Source organism: Candoia aspera, chromosome 10 (assembly GCF_035149785.1).
Source record: "Candoia aspera isolate rCanAsp1 chromosome 10, rCanAsp1.hap2, whole genome shotgun sequence".
Taxonomy (NCBI): domain Eukaryota; kingdom Metazoa; phylum Chordata; class Lepidosauria; order Squamata; family Boidae; genus Candoia; species Candoia aspera.
The window spans coordinates 24,671,845-24,692,263 of NC_086162.1; the positions used below are offsets into that span (position 1 = coordinate 24,671,845).

At 53.7% G+C, this 20,419-nt stretch overlaps 2 protein-coding genes and 1 long non-coding RNA gene across 3 annotated transcripts in view; 2 read left to right on the forward strand and 1 right to left on the reverse strand.

Moving 5' to 3' along the window:
* Positions 1–7,588: 7,588 nt before the first annotated feature.
* Positions 7,589–8,474, forward strand: MYPOP (Myb related transcription factor, partner of profilin). Its single transcript, XM_063312622.1, has one exon. The coding sequence runs from the start codon at positions 7,594–7,596 to the stop codon at positions 8,269–8,271; it is 678 nt and encodes a 225-aa protein (XP_063168692.1). The 5' UTR covers positions 7,589–7,593; the 3' UTR covers positions 8,272–8,474.
* Positions 8,475–14,074: 5,600 nt separating this feature from the next.
* IRF2BP1 (interferon regulatory factor 2 binding protein 1) lies at positions 14,075–16,101 on the forward strand. The gene is given in 3 exon segments (XM_063312071.1): positions 14,075–15,538; positions 15,540–15,651; positions 15,654–16,101. Coding segments are annotated over 3 exon segments (1,791 nt in total). The 5' UTR covers positions 14,075–14,132; the 3' UTR covers positions 15,927–16,101.
* Positions 16,102–19,978: 3,877 nt separating this feature from the next.
* LOC134503647 (uncharacterized) overlaps positions 19,979–20,419 on the reverse strand; it is a 40,090-nt gene continuing 39,649 nt past the window's right edge. The window contains exon 3 of the long non-coding RNA XR_010068565.1: positions 19,979–20,303. This is a non-coding gene — a long non-coding RNA (uncharacterized LOC134503647). The remainder of the gene's footprint in view (positions 20,304–20,419) is intronic.

Below are 20,419 nucleotides of genomic sequence, written 5' to 3' on the forward strand. Positions count from 1 at the left end.
AAATCATGTTTTATTGTGGAGCAAGGCTCTGGGCATGCACCAGTTCTGCAAAGACATTTAAAAACTGCCAATGTTAACATCCTATGAATCTTAGCTCTTTCGCTAAAACCAAACCTCCAAGTTTCTAGCCCTGAAGGCTGCAAAGATCCCTTAGAAAGAGCCCTGGCACATTTTGAAGGCCCCAGGAAAATCGCTGAATGTGAGCTCAGCTAAAAATAAAAACACAAGGATTTATACAATTATGCTTCTGTTTCTCTGTCACACCCAAAGACGGGTTTCACACATCGCACTAAGCCAAACCCAAACAACATCTTATTATGGTTTTGTGCAATGTGCGAATCCATTCAAACTCACCTCCTACAGGGATGGAAGTACCACATCCATGACCTCTTTCCAGAGATATGGACCCAGAAGGAGATACATCGTCCTCCATTGAAACTATGGTTTCACCCCCAAGTTTCCTCCAACACAAACATGTTCCATCTCTATCTGCAGCAAGAAGCATCGATTCTTAACACAGGACATTTTATAGCACACGGTGCACATCAGTTGTTTCTCTCTCCCTTTTTACTTGCTCCGCAGATCCAACCTCCCACATAAGCACAAAAATAAATGAACTGCTTTTCTGAGGACCTCAGCATCTTGTCCAACAGAGCCTGAAAAGGGGATGCTGAGCTACTTAGAAAATCCTGGCCGGTGATAAATTTGGCCCCAACCCTGCTCATAGCTACAGACTTTCTATGCCATAAAAAACCAGGCTGTGGTTTCAAGATCCACCTATAATCAACCCTTGGGTGCTCTTTCGGAATAGTATATTTTTTCACTCTCATCCTTTTCCATAGCCCTTTCTCACGCAAAGACTTTAGGGACATACCTTAGTGAGCCATTCTTTACCTAACCATAATTTATAGAGTTATAAGTCAGTGTCAAAAATGGCAGGCTAGCTGGATCAAAGGCCTGTTGTGAAGCAGGCTATCATCCTCTGTTCAAATCAGAGGCTCTGGATTCCATGCAGGCCTTTTGTCAGTGCACTTAAAAAAAACCATTCGGATTGACACCCCTTCCTCAACCATGGCTTTGATGGGCAGGGACTTTGAGCAGGAGGTCCACAGTTTACTCTCAGTTTCCCCAACCTCTATAATGGGCATGAAAAGGGAGGGAGGGAGGGAGGGAGGGAGGGAAAGAAAGAAAAAGAAAGAAAGAAAGAGAGAAAGAAAGAAAGAAAGAGAGAAAGAAAGAAAGAAAGAAAGAAAGAAAGAAAGAAAGAAAGAAAGAATCATAGGCAATGAGATGTGTTGAACACCCCCACCATTTGCAGATCGAGGAAAAGAGAAAACGGGGAATACTGCAGTCTCTTTCAGGCCCTCTCTGCTTCTCAAGTGAATGGGGTGGGCGGTGGGGGGAGCCTTGAGCAGATGGGCTTTTCATCCTGGCAGCCTTTGGCCGGCTCAATAGCGGGGTGGGGGGGGCAGCAAGTCAGCAGAGAACAGCTCCTGAATGTTAAGCGGCTGGCCATTGTCTTGGGCGGCCCATCTGTCTGTCCTTTCCTGCTTGCCTATTGTCCATGGCTGACACATCTGGACTCTGTGCAGCCTGGACGCTCCCCCCCCCCTTCACGCAGTCTCCAGAGTCTCCCACCCTTTGGCTGAAGAAGCCTCAGTCCTGCTGTCTGATTCCAGGCAAAGGGAGCTGAGCCCCCTTGTCTGCACCAAGGAACCCCCATCCTCCATCCACAAGGGGACCCCCATCCTTCCTCACCACCCCCCTGATGAGGGCTGAGAGATCCACCCAAAGGGATCCACCCTTCCCTTCCTACCTGTCTGGCCCCCTCCTAGACTTGCTGAAAAATTAATTCCTGCTCAAAAGGAAAAGACAACACACACACACACACACACTTGCTGACCCATTTCATAGACTGCATCATCCACAGAGCAGAGATTGAAGGGGTGGGAGCAAAGCCCAGTGGTGAAGAATTTGTGAACCTTTCTGAATGTTCAATATTTCTGCATCAATATTGACCTAAAATGTGATCTGTTCTCCACACAAGTCCTAAAGCTAGATAAAGAGAACCCAATTCAACAAATTATACTTGTTCTTTTATTTATCGAGGAAAATGATCGAAGACTTTTGAACATTTCCAGATTGTTCCTGGGTAACAGCTTTTAAGCACCACAGGGCAAAATCTGGCACTGCAATGTCAAGACCCTGCCAGTGTCGATCATTCGGTATTTCAAACGTGTCAAACATTCTAAGACAGGGCTGTCTGCAGGGAAGGGGTCTAAAAAGTCAAAATGGTGGCCACCACGTGATAAAGCCTGGTTGTGGCCGCCATCTTGACTTTTTGGACCTCCCTCCCTGCAGACACCCTCATCTATAAAGCCTGCTTTAATGCATCAGCAAGCTTGCAAAAAACCCTGAGTGCACATCTGTGTTACTTCTGCATTAAACTGCAGAACTGGAATATTGGGCAAATACTGTACTGATTTTATCTGAGGACACGGAAGGAGTTTGTAACTGCTGAAGCAGCCTTTCTTAAACTTTTTTCTCTCAGGACCCCTTCCCCCTTTTAAAAATATGAAGGACCCCAAAAGAGCTTTTGTTTGTTTGGGTTATGTTGATCGATATTTACTGGAATAAAAATTAAAATGGACGCCTTCGCTGCTGCTACTGCTTCTCCATAATAGTTTGAGGGGATTTTAATACCATATTATTTTTCAACCTAGGCTGGCGAATCATTTTATTTTCACGGACCCCTGAGAGGATCTTGGGGGACCCCCAGAGGCCCTTGGACCACACTTTGAGACATATTGTGCTAAAGCATTTTGGGCAGACAGGTACCCAGCCTGTTTGAAGACCTCCAGTGAAGGGGAAGGCAGCATTTCATGAGGCAGCCAGTTCCACTGGCTAACAGCTTTGCATTGAAGAAATTCCTCTAACCTGAATCTATTTTCCCACAGTTTCAGGGCAACAGAGAACAATTCCATTCCCTCTCGTGTGTGACAGTCCTTCAGATGTCGGAAAACCGTTCTTTCCTGTGAGTCTCCTCTTCTGTAGGCCACACATAGCCAATTGCTTTAAATGCTCCACAGAGAACTTGGTCTCTCCTCCCCATCTTGATAGCCCTCCTTGGAACTCACTGATGCCCTTTTTAGATTATGAGGCACAAAACTGGACAAAGTACTCTGAGGGGCGCCACAGTTTTGGTAATTAGAGCACCACCAATGGGATTCACACCACGCATTGAGTCCAAGCCAAGCCAACCAGGTTATGGCTTAGCACGTCAGATGAGTCGAGCTGTAGATACGGTGCGTGAAGCCAGGATAAACCTTGTTAACATTTTGCATTTACAGGGCAGTGGAAAAACAGCTGGGGAAACCCAGCCTTCCCCCACCTCACCCCGTCCAAATGCATCAGACTATTGTAATGCAGGCTGAGACTCATGGGACTTGTAGTCCATCCCTTGTGGAAGGCACTGCATGGGGGAAAGCCATCTTCTTGAACCATTTCAAGGCTGGTCTACATTTTTGAATTAATTTCCCTCTGGCAGGATTTTCTGTGGAATGGTGAATTCCCAGACTTCAGGGTTGGCTTATGTGCTAGTCTGCTCCAGCACTGCCACCTGCTGGCTGTTTGCCCCACAACGGTCCAATGAAATGTTTTTTGCACCATTGCAGAACCACCTAAGGTGAGGAAGTGGGGATAAAATAGGGCATTGGTCCCTGCTGGCTGAAGATCAGCGGAGATTTAAGGAATGCAGTGCCAAGGGAACCTGGACACCCAGGAGACCAGCTTACGCAAAAGCAAGTGGCAAAATCCTCTCCTCCGCAAAGGGTTCTCCCCTGGAATTGGGGGTGCCAAGCTCTGTATGTCATGCATGTCATGCTCCACTTGGGGGGGACATGGCCAAGAAGGCCCCCCTCGGGGTTTGTGACCTGGGATGCTGCTGCCTCTGCGAACTCACAGCAGCCTTTGGGGCTGGCCGGCTGCCCGCTGGAGGAGGCCCGTGGGCAGGCAGCCGGCCAGAGTTGCTATGGAAACCGCCTGGCTGCCCCCATGGCCTGCTGGGAGTGCGGCTAAGCAGTGAGCATGCCCGAGGAGGAGGAGGAGAGGAGGAGGAGGAGGGACGGGAGGGAGGGAGGGAGGCAGGGAGGCAGGCGAGAGGCTGGCATCAGGATGGAGCAAGGCAGCTGAGTGGGCATCCAGGGGGAGCCGGGGGCACCAAAGGTGAGGGCGGCCCTAGACAGCGACCTGCGAAGCAGAGGTGCCCAGCATCCAGGCTGCCCCTTGCTTTCTTCTTGGTAGGGTACCCCTGTGCCAGCCTGCAGGCTGCCAGGCTCCTGCCCAGCGATGCCAGAAAGAGCCCCTCTCGGTCTCCCTGGAGCAGCAGCAACAGCAGCTGCCTCTACCCCACCTGGCACTGCCAGCCACGCAGCACCGAGCTGAGCCCCCTGGCAGCCCCCCCCCCGACTGCCAGGAGCCAGGCAGAAGGGGCCCGAGAGGAGAGCACAAGCCAGCCTTAAGAAGGGTGCCTGCCGCAAGAGATGTCTGGGGAGAGCGAAGAGGTCACCCGCCTTCGCAAGCCACGTTTCTCCTATGAGGAGAACCAGATCCTGATCCAGGAAGTGCGGGCCAACTATGGCAAACTCTATGGCACCCAGAGCCGGCGGGTGACCGTGGCTGAACGCCGGCGGGTCTGGGAGGGCATCGCTGCCAAGATCAACAGCATCACCAGCTGGAAGCGCACCGGCCAGGAGGTGCAGAAGCGCTGGAATGACTTCAAGAGGCGCACCAAGGAGAAGCTGGCCCGGGTGCCCCATTCCACCCAGGGCGCTGGCAACACCTGCGACGAGACCTTCTCTGCCGAAGAGGAGACGCTCTTTGCCATCCTGGGGCCCGGTGTGATGACAGGCACAGGAGGGGCAGAGCCCGGGGCCTTGCAGGGCGCATCTGGCTTTGTCCCCCCCAGTTACCGACTGGCAGCTGAGCATGGCACGGGTGAGTACCCATGGTCCCAGGGGCAAAAAGGTCAGTGGGGCATTGGGGTGCCAAGGCTGGAGCAGGCACGCTTTGGGCCGGGTCGCCAAGGTGTGGGTTGGCATATGGACAGAACTGAGACCTGGGTGGAGACGGTTGCCAGGAGCGGGTGCTGGTTTCTAAATGAGAGAGATACCAGGCCAGACTTCACTGCGAAAAGGCAACAGGCTTGCCAGGGTGCCTCTGAACATGAGCCGAGTACTTCCCTCCCACTGACAAGCGGATAGAACAGCTTTATCTATTTTAATCAGTCACTCCAACTGAGGTTTCACAACTCTGTGTCCTACTGTTTATTTTCATTACTCACTGTTTGGGAACTGCACATTTGAATTCTGTATTTATTTTGAGCTGGTTCACAACCGTAATAAACTGTCTCTCTTCGTCCCTCAATAAAAGGAAATCATTTGTATCGTATTTGTTTGTATTTAGGTACGGGGTAGCACATGCCTTCCAGTTGTAGGGGGTTAAGGCAAAGTTTGAGACCAGCCACCTCCCCCCGCCCCATTTTTAAAAAGGCAACAGATGGGTCGATCTCACTGTTGTTGCAAGTGGGATGGAAATGAAATATTCGCTTTTGGCAAGGAAAATCTACTGCAGTGGAAGAAAAAATTCTATGTGGTCCAGAGCCATTAGGCAGCTAAGTCAATGTAGATTTTACAAGCTTTGCCACATCATTTTTAAACCCTTTTTTTTGATGTGCTGGATAAACAAACTCCCACATCCTTTATACAGACAACCAAAAAGCGTTGACTAGTCCAGGAGTTAATTTATTCTGTTTTAAAGAGGCAGTGGGAGTATGCATCATCTTGAAAGTCCTGCTCTGTCTTGGGGCCTTGCCCTGATTCCGGATGCAGCACTCTGATAAAGAAAGAGCACTCTGCACATGATCAGAGGTACCAGTTTCTCCAAGAAGAGTCCTGGTACCCAGGATTGGAGGACTGAGTCCTGAAGAAATGCTATTTTTATCCCACCCCACATGCATTTCTCTAGGCAGATAAATTGCCAGGCTTGTAATATTGGCTCCCTAACCATGTGGAACCGGGAAGAAAAGGATCCAGTGCAGTGTTTGAAGGATGCCCCCTCAATGTTCGAAATTTCTTGAATTAGATGATTTTTCAGTCCTCCAACAGCTGTAACGATATGTGTGCAAGTGATAAATTCTTTTCCCTTTTTGACTTTGGAAATGTTATCTCCCTGGATCTGCAAGGAGGGGGAAAGAAGAATAAAAGAAGTAGAGTTGCTGGGAGTTGGGCAGCATATAAATTTAATATATTACTATTAAATTTTTTGCACAGTCAGCCAGATGTTTGGTCTGGATTTGGCATTTATGTCCACCTATTGAGTCCTTCCCAAGAACCTGGGATAGGCAGATGTTGTTTGATAGTGCAGGGTGAAAGCTGTTCCAGGTAAGGCTGCCTTTTGCAATTGACAGGTGTTGATTTTGCCATTGCTGATGGAGTTCAAGGGGTGCTCCAGATGTTTTGGAATTGCACCCAAGGTGCCTATTACTATTGATACTATCTTTGCTTTCTTTTGCCACAATCGTTCTATTTGCAGGTCTTTGTATTTTGTGATTTTCCCCAGTTCTTTCTCTTCTATTTGCTGTCTCCAGGTATTGCAAGGAGACCAAATGGGAGCTTTGTGGATTAAGCTGGCTTCCCAGATGCCTCAGGGCAGGATCAGGGCTAGATCGTGGGCAGATATAAAACAAGCGTCCAGAAAAAAGCCCAGCCCCAGCTCTTCAAGAAAGAAACATAAGACCCAGCATTTTTGCACCAAATAATCCCCGCCACAGACTCTAACCCAAACGGTGCAGCTGGATTGACCACCCTTCCTGCCTGCAGCTGTCGCTCTGGCCCATCCATGCTTCACCCCAGCTCCCATATTCCTTTCTATACGATGCACATGCAGAACATGCAGAAACAACTTGGAGGAACAAAGGGAAACCAAGTCAGGGAAGAGAGGCCCTGGCACTGACACTTTTGCACCCTGGCTAGTCTTGCATGTCATGCTAAGCCCCGGTTTGCTTAACTGGGATTGAATAAACCACACTGGGTTGCACAGGTGTCTACGGGGGGGGGGGGGGTCAAAAAAGGCAGGATGTAGCTGTGCCCAGGCAATTAAAGCCCCACACCCTTTGCACATGTGTCACATGTAAAAAGGGGTGGGGCTTCCATCGCATGGGCACAGCTGGCATCTTTTGACCCCCGTTGTTACAGACACCCCAGTGGAGCAAGGAGTGGGTTGTTGCATGTTTGAATTTTGTCTCGTGTCAGAAACCAAACCAAACCAAACCAACAGAAACATGCCCAGGAAAACATGGCATGAGGTTTTTAGCCTTGCTTTTTCTAGACAAGCAGAGGCTTTTCTGGCACATGCTCTGAATTTCAACCGTACCCACCTAGAGAAGCTGTACTGTCACACCTTCTGTTTCTGGCCAGTTGTGTTGGCTCAGGAGGTCAGGGATGACCCCCTTGGTATCGGTCGTGTCATCGGGAGCAGCAGCTGGGTAGGAGATGCCAGCAGGGTGGTGACTCTCCTTCCTTGGCCCCTACAGATATGCCCGCCAGGCTGAACGTCTCCAGCAGCCCAGAGACCTCTGCCCGGCCTTCGTGCTATAGTCTGGAGAGGGGCTTGCTGAAGCCCAAGGAACGCGACTCACCGGCGCCCCTTCCGACCCAGCCCTCATCACTGCAGATTGTCCAGCTGGCTCCCTCACCACCCTGCTTGGGCTGCCGGCCGCATCCTGAACACTCCCCTGGAGAGCTGTTGGGCAGCACCCCATGCCCTTCAACTTCGCCCCTGCTGCAGCGCCGACGTGCCTGCCTGGACCTCCCTGCTGAGCCCCCTCTGGATTTCCTGCGGGCCCAGAGGGAGACGGCCGAGGCCATCCGGGAGCTGACTGACACCCTGCGGCAAGGCCTGGAGCGGCTCACAGACGTGGTGGGGGCACTGCTGCCCCTCCTGCCGGCCCTGCCGAGTGGTCTGCTGCCCCCGCAGGGGGAGTTCGCTCTCCCGACAGCAGCCCCGGCTGCAGAGACCCCGGCTGCCCGGGAGGGCTTCCCTGCCAAGACAGAGCTGTCCCTGGGGCAGGAAGAGAACGGGGTTCGTCTTCTGCAAGCGGAACGGGACCTTGGGACTGAAAGGGGGCCATCTCCACACCGGGCCCCTCCGGCACAGAAGTGGAGGAAAGGGATCCCAACTCGGAAACGCAGGGGACGCTGGAAGAACTTGTGAGGGCCAGGACAGACGTGCTGCCCTCCCCCCCTCAAATCCCAAGAAGGAAAGGCAGAGGGGGGCTGCTCCCCTGGGACAGGCAAGGCCTGAATGAGTTGTTTCACCCTCGCTCCTGTCTTCCCAGGGGGAGTGCAAGACGGACCCCTCTGCACTCCCACTTCCTGATGCCAGGGCTTGTGGTGTCAGCACCAGGAGCCATGCACCATGCCAGTCCCTCCCATTGCACCTGCTGGTTTTTGTAGTCCAAGCATAACTGCGAAATTGATTCCATTCCTAGTGGGCTGCCACACATAGCCACCAACTCATCAATTTGTGGATGTCTGTCTTAAATGACAAAGGGAACATTTGTGGGAAAAATTCAGAGAAAACAGATGGGGCCCTGCAATAGACAGGCCAGCTTCCTCAGTCAGGCTTGGGGCTCCTGCAGTGCCGTCCCCACATCACAACAGTCTTCTTTGCTCAGCCCCACTGAATGGGGAGCTGGTCCAGTCGCTCTTCAGTCCGCTCCATTGCTGGAAACCAAAACCTTTTAAAGTTTCACACCAGGAAGGTCAGAAGAGCATCGCGTCGAAGAAAGCCTGTCTCCCGTGGGTCTGACCATACCTTTTATTTCACCGGAGTCCGTCTTGTGGAAACTCAATAAACTATTTTCGTACGATCAGATCTCCCTGGGAGTCGCTAAATTCTTATTTGAACACCTGTGGCATGAGTGGTGAGGGATGGCAGGGCTGCCCGCAAGGAAGATGGAATCCCACTCTCCCGTACGCACCTCATTAAGATACAACATTGATAAAATTAGTAACGCATGAGGTGTTCTTACCAAGAAAAAGGTGAGATGTTTTATATGGCTGGCTTTGCTCATACCAGTAGCAATCTCGCTTGGAATTGCCAGGACTGGAACTGAGGTTCTTTTAAGGCTCTTGAGCTCCTCTTTCCCCACGGCACTTTTTAAAAATTGGAATACAGCACCTGCGTGTTTTCTACGAGGTCAGGAGTCTGCAAACGGCAGAGTTATGCAGAATCCTTCACCTGGGAGAGAGATTGTGTTTTCCAGCTACAGAGGGAGAAACCATTTGCTATCACCCGGCTTACTAGCAGCCCCAGCAAGTTGGGGAAGAGCGTGAAACTGTCCCATCTGGGCCTTGAGCTCCTGGGTGGGTGGGAGTGTGGAGTGAAATGCTCTCGATCGCTGACGGACAGGAAACAGTTCAGTTGTTCTCATCTCCCTTTATTCTGATCAGAATAATTCCCGTTCCAGAGAGGGGAGCTTCCCCGCCCCCTGCTCAATTAGCTAATCTCTCCAGCTTTCAGTCCCACATGCAGGGGGAACTTAGAGATGTGCCCAGGGGAGGATTTGCCAGATCCAGAAAACTCCACCCCAGCCAAATGCCAAGACTCTAAGACATATAAAGAAGCCCCTTCCAATTTAATCAAGTCCCACAGCACTGTGGAAACAGTGGATAGAGCCTACGGGCGTACCACGTAGAGCAGGTGGTTGAGGACAGGCGCCAAAGACCAGAGATGATGCAGCTCAGCCCATGTCTGTGTAAGGCCTGAACTCTTTGCAAAGTGCCACCCGGGTATTGCGTAGGCTCTTGGAAAACCACTAGCTTTGTGATTAAACATTTCAGTGCTCTTTCAAAAGATCAACAAACCTAGCTGTAAAAACCAAATTTAAACTGGGAAAGAGAGGAATTTGTTTTGGTCTCAGATTAAAGGCTTCCCGTTGCTTCCACTAACAAGGGATTTTGCACAGCCACCTTTATGACTTTGGGAGGGAAGCAGTGCCTACTCTGACGCCACTCTGCATCCTCCATGGGTGCTTCTGGGTGCTGCCAGTCGCCACTATGCAGTGCCGTCCTTGCAGCACTTACAGATGCAGAGGGGATGTTTGGGAGCTGGGGAGAAATTGTCAAGAGTTCTGCCAGTTTCCCTTTCCTGTGACAGGAAGAAGAGTAAAACAGAAGACTGTTGGACAGGGTTACCATTCTTCCTGTAACTTGAGCTTCCAGGCCAGTATTTCTCAACCGTGGCAACTTTAAGAGGTGTGGACTTCAACTCCCAGAATTCCCTTGGAGTTAGGGTTATTCTGGTTGGGGAATTCTGGGAGTTGAAGTCCACACCTCTTAAAGTTGCCAAGATGGAGAAACAATGTTCCATATGACTGGTAGACCTGCATTCAGAAGTGGCCCAAGTGACCGGTTACATGTGGAGCAATGAAAGGTGGCTTTTCCCAGGGAAACACCTGAGCTTGCCCCACCTGCCCATCCTGTTTTAAGGAGGGTGACAGCTGGTGGTTCTCCCTGCTAGTGGCTGACACTGGATGGGAGGGGAAATCCCCCAAGCGCTGCCCTTAACTTGCCCCTCACCAAAGCTGTGAGGGCAGAACCATTTGCAAGCTCAGCCATCAGGGCGGCCTAAATAAGCCGACATTTTTTCCAGCCCACTCAAGGACTGGAAGAATGTAGCCATGAGGACGAACCTAGGTAAAAGCTAGGGTGGCCGGCTCAGGTCAACTCAGCCTTCCTTCCTTCCTTCCTTCCTTCCTTCCTTCCTTCCTTCCTTCCTTCCTTCCTTCCTTCCTTCCTTCCGAGGTTGGTAAAATGAGAACCCGGCTTGCTGGGGAAGGGGACGACTGGGGAAGGCAACAGCAAACCACCCCGCTCTATAGTCTGCCAAGAAAACGTCGCAAAAGCGCCGTCCCTCCAACGGGTCAGACGTGACTCGCTGCTTGCACAAGGGACCTTTCACCTTCACTTTAAGGGCAACCCATCTGGCAGAAGATCAGCCTCCCCAGAGAGACCATCCACAGATGGGGTGGCACCACCAAAAAGGCCCTTCCCACAGGTGTCACCCTTCTAAATGGTGATGCAAGGGAAGCTGGGTGCTTGTGTGTGTGCACCCAACGACAATCTCAGCGATGAGAGGAGGCGGCTGTTCCCAGGAGACAGATAGCCTCGCAGCCTTTGGGAGCCGCGGAAGTCAGAAGCAAGTGACTCGTTTTCTTCAAAGGCCCAAAGTGACAGGCACCACAAATACATCCCCATTTGGTGAGGGCATGACCCCTCTTCAAAAGGAGGTGGTCATATAATTCTAAGTTTGGAAACTATTTTTTTAATGTTAGTGCATATTTTAATAGTGGGTTTCCTGAAAGCAGAACTGTTTAGCTTTCCCCAGTCTATTGTGTGTCTTCCTTGGACAACATGGTCCCACTTCTGGAAAGCATAATGGAGGTCAGAGGCCAACGCAACTATAGGAGATCAGGCCGACAAGGGTGGTTAGGGCATCAGCCCTGAACTTCCCAGCACAATCAAATTTTCATCAAGCAGGATGATTCTGGGACGTTCAGAGCTGCCCTATCTCCACCGCAGAAACAAAATGTGCCGTAATCTTATTTATTCCTTCTGTTCTTGGAAACCAGAAGAACCTTCCTGCTTTATTGAACTAACCAAAGAACTGGAAAGGGGGCATCTCTGCCTTCAGCCTGATGTCTCTTGCTGCACATTGGCATGAAGCAGCATGCTTCCAAAACGAGAAGGAACATGATGAAAACGGTAGGCTTACAGGAAAATACTGTAAGGAATAAAAAGAGGGATCATGCAGGGTAGGAGGGAACCTCCTGCTGCCATAAGAAAAGTAAAATTAGCACAAGCAAGTCAGAGCAGAGGGTGAAAATTTTACCCACAAGAAGCAAATTAGGAAAGCATCAGAGAAGATAAAATCAGAAATACAGAACTTGTATTCCTCCCCAGCCAAAACAGAGACAAAAAGAAGTTTGCTTTTGGAAGGAAAAACTTGTTCCATAAACTATTATGGCTGGACCAGCCACGCTGAGTGCCCGACCTCCTCTCTTCTTCTGCCATCTTGCCCTGCAGACGGATGCGGCTCACCACAGTCCCCTCGGAAGCCCGGGGCTTCCCATGGCTATCGGGCACTTGCCAACTGGCACCAGCTAAGTTGGAAGACAGAGCTGCTGCTCCAGTGCACAACGCAAGGAGGATTTGCAGGTCTGGTAAACACAGTGTTTTTGAAATTTGGCAACTGTGAGATGCATGGACTTCAACTCCCAGAATCCCCCAACCAGGGGAATTCTGGGAGTTGAAGTCCACACATCTCAGTTGCCAAGCTTCAAAAACGCTGGGTTAAGCAATGCCGTGTCTATTCGCGACACGTTGCCCACGTTCTTTTCATTAATTGTTGCAAGGATTTAGAGAAGTGCCCACTATCGGGTCTCCATGGCTGGAAGTTAACGCTTGGACTCGCTCTGGCTATGAGAAAAGGATTGGGATGGTTGCATCGTGGTAACTGCCTCTTCTTTGTGCATTTTGTGTTCTTTTTTACCCCGCCTGTCACGAACCCCCTTAATAGCACCCCTAAAGTTGAACTCTGAACTGCAAGGAAGGGGGGGAAGGAGGAAGTAAAAGGGCAGGAAACGCGCCGCAGCGCAGCATCCGGGCTTTAAAGACGCTTTGCAAGTCGGGTAATGTATTTTCTTTGCCCTTAGCACGGAAAAACCCAGTTAACTCTTTCAAGCTTCGTGGGTTTCCTCCGCAGAAGGCGAGCGCACGGCTTTTCTAGGGGCAGAGACGTCCTGGGTCTGGGGACAGTCTTCTGCACCCCAAAAAGGGCAGAATGGCGGGGGGGATGGGCGGTAATAAAAATATAACAAACAAACAAACAGCTAGCTAGCTAGCGGGCAGTCCCGGTGGGGCCCGGACCACCCATGCTTAAAGCTCAAAATTAAATCCGTGAATTACGGGGAGTGTGGCTCGGTTACTCCCCGGGCATCTGAAAGTCTCCTCCTACGGCAGTCGAGGGACAGTATTTGGACCCCGGGGCATCTGGAAACTGAGGGTGAAGACAGGAGAGGGAAGAAAGTGGGGGAACTTCAGCTCCTGGGGAAAAGGAGCTGTTAGACCGCGGATGTCGGGCACCCCCCCCCCCCGGCCTTAGTATCTGCTTTCATCAACATCTGTTTGGATGCCTCCTGGCCCGAAAGGACCGCCTCTACGGGGGACGGGAGGGACTGCAGGGGCGCCGGGGGCGCTGCCGGTTGCCCACTCGTTCCTCACTGTGGGCTGGCTGCTGCACCCATCATCCCCGGCTAATGCAGCTACTCTGATTCCCAACAGGCCATCTGCAGCGCCCGGACCGCGTTGCTGTTCGGCGACCCGGCCCCACGCGCAGCTTGAGGCGAGGGCTGAGCAGCAACTCCGTTCTAGAGCAACTTGCCACTGAGGCTCCCGTTGTCGTCCTCCCCGCTTGGCCATACAAGAAGCCTCCCCCAGCCACCGCGCTGCGCCTCGGGAATGGCGGGGACGGTGGTCCCGCACACCTGGGAGGCATCTGGCTGAGGCGGCTTCAACGAAGTCGTTCCTCTTAGGAATACCGGCAATCGGCCAGACACCCTGCGCAGCGCAGCGCAGATCCCGCGCAGCCCCAACTCTGCTCCGACTGCGCCACCAGGCAGCAGCGCAACGCACCCGGGCGCTGCCGCGGGACGCTCGGCGAGCCACGCGCCGGGGCCCGGTTGCCTTTAAGAGCCACCCCCCCCGCACACCCTCCGCTTCCATCCTGGTTCCAGTACTACATCTCCCAACAGGCTTTGCAAGGGACTTATGTAAGTTTCTCCATGTAGGAGGGCAGGCGAGAGAGGGGATTCCCCCCCCCTTTTTTTTTCCTCCTCTCGTCTCTTCTTCCTCCCCGCTCCAAGGCTTCCTCCCCCGCCCCGCTCCAAGCCCGTTCCCGGGCGCGCAGGTGTAGGAAGGCGGCTCCCCCCTCCCGGCGGCGGCGGCGGCGGCGGCGGCGGCGGCGGCGGGGCTGCGCGAGGGGCGCGCGAGAGGCGGCGGGCCGCGGCCAAGATGTCTTCGGTGCAGGCGTCCCGCAGACAATGGTGCTACTTGTGCGACCTGCCCAAGATGCCCTGGGCCATGATCTGGGACTTCAGCGAGGCCGTGTGCCGGGGCTGCGTCAACTTCGAGGGCGCAGATCGCATCGAGCTGCTGATCGAGACGGCGCGCCAGCTCAAGCGCAGCCACGCCATGCCCGAGGGCCGCTCGCCGGGGCCGCCGGGCGCCAAGCAGGCCAAGGACGGCGGCGGGGCGGCGCTGGAGCGCTACGAGCGCGGCCGCCTGCCCAGCAGCGACTACGCGCTCAGCCCGCGCTTGCCCAACGGGCTGGCCCGCGGCGGCGGCGGCGGGGAGGAGGCGGGCGGCGAGGGCAGCCGGCAGAGCCCCACGGCCCGGCGCGCCCTGGTGGGGCCCGCGCCGCCCAGCCTGGTGCCGCAGGGCCTGATGCTGGCCGCCGTGCGCCCGGCGCCCGCCCCGCTGCCGCTGGCCTCCCCGCTGCTGGGCGAGCTGGCCAAGCCGGCGCGGCAGGGCTACGGCGGCGACTACGAGAAGGAGAAGCAGCGGCACAGCGAGTGCCTGGCCGAGCTGAACGAGGCCATGCGCGCCCGCGCCGAGGAGTGGCACGGCAAGCCCAAGGCCGTGCGCGAGCAGCTGCTGGCGCTCTGCGGCTGCGCCCCGTTCACGGTGCGCTTCAAGAAGGACCACTCGCTGACCGGGCGCGTCTTCGCCTTCGACGCGGCCCCGCGGCCCGGCTACGAGTTCGAGCTGAAGCTCTTCGCCGAGTACCCCTGCGGCTCCGGCAACGTCTTCGCGGGCGTGCTGGCCGTGGCCAAGCAGATGTTCCAGGACTGCCTCAAGGACCCCGGCAAGGCCGTCTCCTCGGGCTACAAGTACCTGGAGTACGAGAGGCGGCACGGCTCGGGCGACTGGCGCCTGCTGGGCGAGCTCTTCACCGAGGGTGTCCGCTACTTCCGGGAGGCGCCCGCACCCGACGCCCTGCCCCAGCAGTTCCTCGATGGCAGCGGCGCTCTGCCACCCAACGTGCTGCTGCGGGCCGCACCCCCCTCCCGGGCCGTCATGCGGCGGCGCAAAGCCTCCCCGGAGCCCGAGGGCGACCTGTCGGGCAAGCTGACCGGCGAGGAGCAGCAGCAGCGGCAGCACTGGCTGCCCCAGGGCTCCGGGGGGGGCCTCTACCCACCAGGCCTGGCCCACCTGCCCGCCTCGACCTGCCAGGCGGCCCTGCCCGAGGGCTCCCTGCGGAACGACCCGTCTCCCATCACCGCTCTGAAGAACGTGGCCGACACGCTGGGCGGGAAGGAGCTCAACCCAGTCCACTCCACCACGGCCCGGCAAAACAGCACCAGCCCGGCCTCGCCGGCCGCCTCGGGACAACACCGGCTGGTGCCCCGCAACGGCGAACCTGGCCAAGCCGCCACCACCACCTCTTCCTCCTCCTCCTCTTCTTCATCTGGAGCCCACTCTTCCGGGGGAGCGGAGCCCAGCGGCACGCAGAGTGCCCCCGATTCCTCTGGGGGGGCCGGGAGTGCCCCGCTGTGCTGCACCATTTGCCACGAGAGGCTGGAGGATACCCACTTCGTCCAGTGTCCTTCCGTGCCTGGGCACAAGTTCTGCTTCCCTTGTTCCCGGGATTTCATTAAGGCCCAAGGAGCAGCTGGGGAGGTATACTGCCCCAGTGGTGAAAAATGCCCCCTTGTGGGATCCAACGTCCCCTGGGCCTTCATGCAGGGCGAGATCGCCACTATCCTAGCTGGAGATGTGAAAGTAAAAAAGGAACGGGATCCGTGAAGTGGGAGAGCAGCTGGGATCCGGGACGGTGGGCCGGGGGATACTCGAGTGCCCCTACCTGCCTTTTCTCCTGGCCACCGGGGCAGTGACTGGAGTAACTTATTCCCCATCCAACATCCTCTGTAACCCACTGCGGACTGGGGGGGCTGTATATAAATCTATTTTTTAAATAATATTTCCATAGCCAGCTTATATCTGAAGTCCCATCTACGTAACCTACTACAGGGGTATGGGTGGGTAAGGGGTGGGCAGTTGGACTACTCATTTGCGGGATGGGAAGGAGATGCTTAAAAGCAGGGCAGTGGAGAATTTGACAAGCTTAGCGTACGTATTTCTGAAGAAGTCTCTTCTGGCATCCCACCCACCGTGAACGTGCTACAGCCCATCTTCTCCGATTTCTTGATGTTTGACTTTCCCAAACCAAAACACTTTTCCAATCCCACATCTGTTCCATGGGTGCTACTTAATCCTGGGTGCAGCTTCACTTCCTCACACCCCCATTCCACTGCATTCAAAGCCCCCTCCCCACTGAGTGGTCAGCCTCTGTTAGTGTCACTCCGTGGCCCAGCCGTCGCAGCCCGTCGTTGGACACGGCTCGGAATCTGTGCGGCTTTGTTGCGAAGTTCAGAAGTCTCTAACCAACCCTGGTTGGATGCTGTTTGACCCAGGGGAGGGGACGGGAAGGGAAAGGGAGGAGGCATGCTGTGGGGGAATCAGGGGAGAGGAGGAAGAGGGTCTGGAAAATTGGGGGGAAGTGGCGTGGCAGGAGAAAGAGAGATGGAAAAAGTGCCTCACGTGCTGATCCTCAGTTGGGCAGGGAGGGGTATTTTTCATACCAAAAGACTAAGCATGCACGCCAAAAATAAGGTTTTTTTTAAATGCATAAATTTGTAGGGTGGAAGAGAGTAGAGAAGGAAGAAGAACGGCCAGGATTGAGAGAGGTGTGCGGAGGAAAATACTTAATATGGGCCCAATCCACCGCAGTTTTCTGCTGCACAAACTCTGTTGAACGAATAAGAGAAGCACACAGATCTTTCCCAGCCCCCCGCCTTGAACCTTCCAGATGTGCTGGGCTTCTACACCCATGATGCTTAGCCAGCCTAGGCTGGGAATAATGGGTACAGGGGCTCGGGTTGGACAGGGAGACTGCTTTGGGGTGCCGCGGGCTTTATCCTTGCTCAGGATGGCACTGGGCAAAAAACCCACAGGTTATGTTTCCTCGCCTCCGCCAGAAGGCACCTGTGACAGAGCAGCTCCCAGATCTCACGGTTTGATGGCTCTGAGCGGAGAAAGGGAATGGGGTGGAGTGGAGGACAAGCAGCTTCTGAGTCGAAGGAGAAGGGTAGCCGCACATCCATGAGGGCCGGGGGGGAGGGGGGAATGGCGCACTCAGTGTGGTGGGTTTGGAGGTGCAGGGGGGCACCCGCCCCACAACATCTGATGTGTGTGTGGCTCTACATCTGTTTCACTCATTGATTGGTGGCTCTACCTACTTTGGTGTGTGTTTGTGTTGCAACGGGGAAAAGGTCAGAGGGGAGGACGTGGGAATCAGATTCCCGCATTTAAGACTTTTGGGGAGGGGAGAGAGAATGTTAAATTTGTTTTTGTATTTCTTTTACTTGTCTCTGTCAATAAACTTGATTATCTTTTTTTCCATGTATTACTCTCCTTCTCTGGTATTGTGTGCACACACCCCTAAATATAGATACCGTACACACACGCCTGCACACACGTGCAACTTTGCTTGCCATCTGAAGTCGCTCTTTGTTGTGTTCTCCCAACAACCCTGTCAAGAAGGCTATAATGGGAGCCGTAGTGATGGACCTCAGGCCCACTGTCACGTTTCACAATTCCTGTATCCGCTCCAGAAGAGATAGACAGTGGTGCCACCTACATGTTTTCTGGAGGCAAGTGATGGCATGGGATGTCTATAAACATCCCTCCTCCTCCTAGGCCAGTGAATCAGGGATGCATGTGCCTGGCCACTTCTGAACATCACCGTGTTTCCCAGGGCTTAAAAGTGTTTTGGCTCTTTCTGCCTAGGTAGTGGTTGGGAGAGAGCCGGTTTGGTCTAGTGGTTAAGGCTCCAGGCTAGAAACCAGGGGACTGTGAGTTCTAGTCCTGCCTGAGGCACAAAGCCAGCTGGGCGACCTTGGGCCAGCCGCTGTCTCTCGGCCCTAGGAAGGAGGCAATGGCAAACCACTTCTGGGGGGGGGGGGGAAACCTTGCCAAGAAAACTGCAGGGACTTAATGCAGGCAGTCTCCGAGAACTGGACTCAATTGAATGGATTAAAAAAATAGGTGGAGGTGGAGGCAGGGATACAGTAGAGAGTAGAGAGACACGTCAATGATCTCCGTTAAGATCCAGAAGCAGATTAATTACAAACCAAGAACGGGGACATTTCCTGAGCAGCGCACCACTCAGCCCAGCTCACCCGTTGCATTGTGACGGAACGTGCAGGACCGTGCACCACGTCCATTTCAGTGGCACAGCAAGCAAAGCTCCAATCCAGCAGGTGTCCCTACAGCCTGGGTACCACTTCCCTAACCCAGGATCGTCTGCCTTTGTATTCTCCTGCAGAAATTGAGCAGTTGGCTGCACTGACTGGGAATCGGGGGACTGCAGTGGAGCACATTTGAAGGCGACCAGGTGGAGAGGACACGGTGCTAGACAGACCAGGCACTGTGGACAGCACCAGAGGCGGTGGGGTCGAGACAGGTGCAGTTGCTGCTTAACAGTTGGGAAAAGGATGGTAGGGGGATAAGACGTTTTTGCAGGTAAAGCCAGTGCTTAGCAAAGCCAGATGGGCCAAGACGATGTGCCCTCCATTTGGAATAGTGTCCACATTGCTGCACGCGCGCACGCGCACCGGAAGGGCTGATGAACTGAGGAGGGAAGGGTTTCAGTCCCTCAGAAGCCCAACCATGCCACAACATGCAAGATTCAGAGCGCAAAGCAGCAGCACCATTGCCGGTCCGTTCCTGAAGACAACCCTCTGCATTCCCAGCAGTGCGTACGTCAAACGTTGGAGAGATGTGGCTGGGCACAAAGAGCCATAGAAGCCTAGCAAAAGGAAGGAAGGGGATAACACAGGAGCTGCAGGACTCACTGGGCACATCATGGGGAGAGTGCATGAGTCCTCTAGTCGAACCATCAAAGGAGGGAAAGGCCAGGGGGTCATTCCGGGCACGTGGACAGCTTCTCCAACCACTGCCTGTCAGAAATGTCCAACCACCCTGAAGAAGGCTGAGCAGCAGGAGTCTGTGCTCTCCTCCTTGCCCAGAGAAAACTGGAGCTCTGTCATGACAGCTTTCACCGTTTTCTCATGAAACATAAAGGCCAGGTCAGCAGCAAAACAGGCAAGTTCCATGCACTGCACAGAGTTCTTAGCAATCAACAATCTCACATGCCATGGGTCCGCATGTGTAGGAGAAGCTTCCCAGAAGCTACCTAGAACAGTTTCTGAGTCAGACTGGAAGACCAGGATTCACGAAGCCACCCTAGAGAAAGGAGGACCTCTCAGTCCCAGCCGATGAAGCTGCGATGCTCACCACGTTACTCAAGACATCAGCCCCGCTGCAAGGTGGCCTCCCACCAAGAACTGGTGGCTTCACCTGCTCACCTGTCTCAGGCAACTGAAAGCAGTGGTTGGAAAAGACAACTTGCTCACAGTCCGAGGAAGAACCAGGGGTCTTCTCCCAGCCTGCCTGCTCACCCACCTCCTTGCCTGCTGCCCTTCCTGGGCCAGCTGAAGCCAGACAGATCACCTGAGCATCCGGGAAATGGTTCCTTCTCACCATCCTTTGCAATCAAGACTCTGCCGCAACAACGGCAATGCCAAATCCTTTATGGAACTGCATCTGGGTTGGGTGGATCCTGAAGGGGAAAAAAGACAGTGGGAAGGGTGGTGCTGGCCAAGGAGTGGGTCCAGACTGGGCGCAGCGGTGGCTGTTGAATGACTCTCCAGCTTATGTTGTAGAAGGAGAGCTGCGTGAGTCTAGGAGAGCCAAAAATTGGGAGGAGAATGGTGGCACCTTTTGTGACTAACACGTCCTATTAAAAGGCAGAAGCTTTCATGAGCTGCAGCTCACTTCATTAAATCGCACCACAGCACACATATAAAGGGGCAGGGGATTCACCACTAGGTGGTGGCCACTATCTTAACTTTTTTGACCCCTTCCTGGGGACACCTGAGCTGCTTATTTACTTGTTAGATTTATAACCTGCTTTTCTTCCAGGAGCCAAAGGTGGAGAACCCACCCTTCCTGCGTCTTCCCCCAAACTGTCCCTAAGGGACTTGGTGTTTCTTATGGCCAAGCTACTTTTTCACATTTTTCTCTCTTGTGATAGTTTTGTAATCTCTCCAGAGAAAATGACTGAGCGAATGAAAAATGGAATAAATGAATAAATATTAATAGACTTGTTAAAAATGCATTAAAATGCTACACTGTTACAACGATGGGTTCAAAGCTGGCTGCCCTCTTCTCCAACA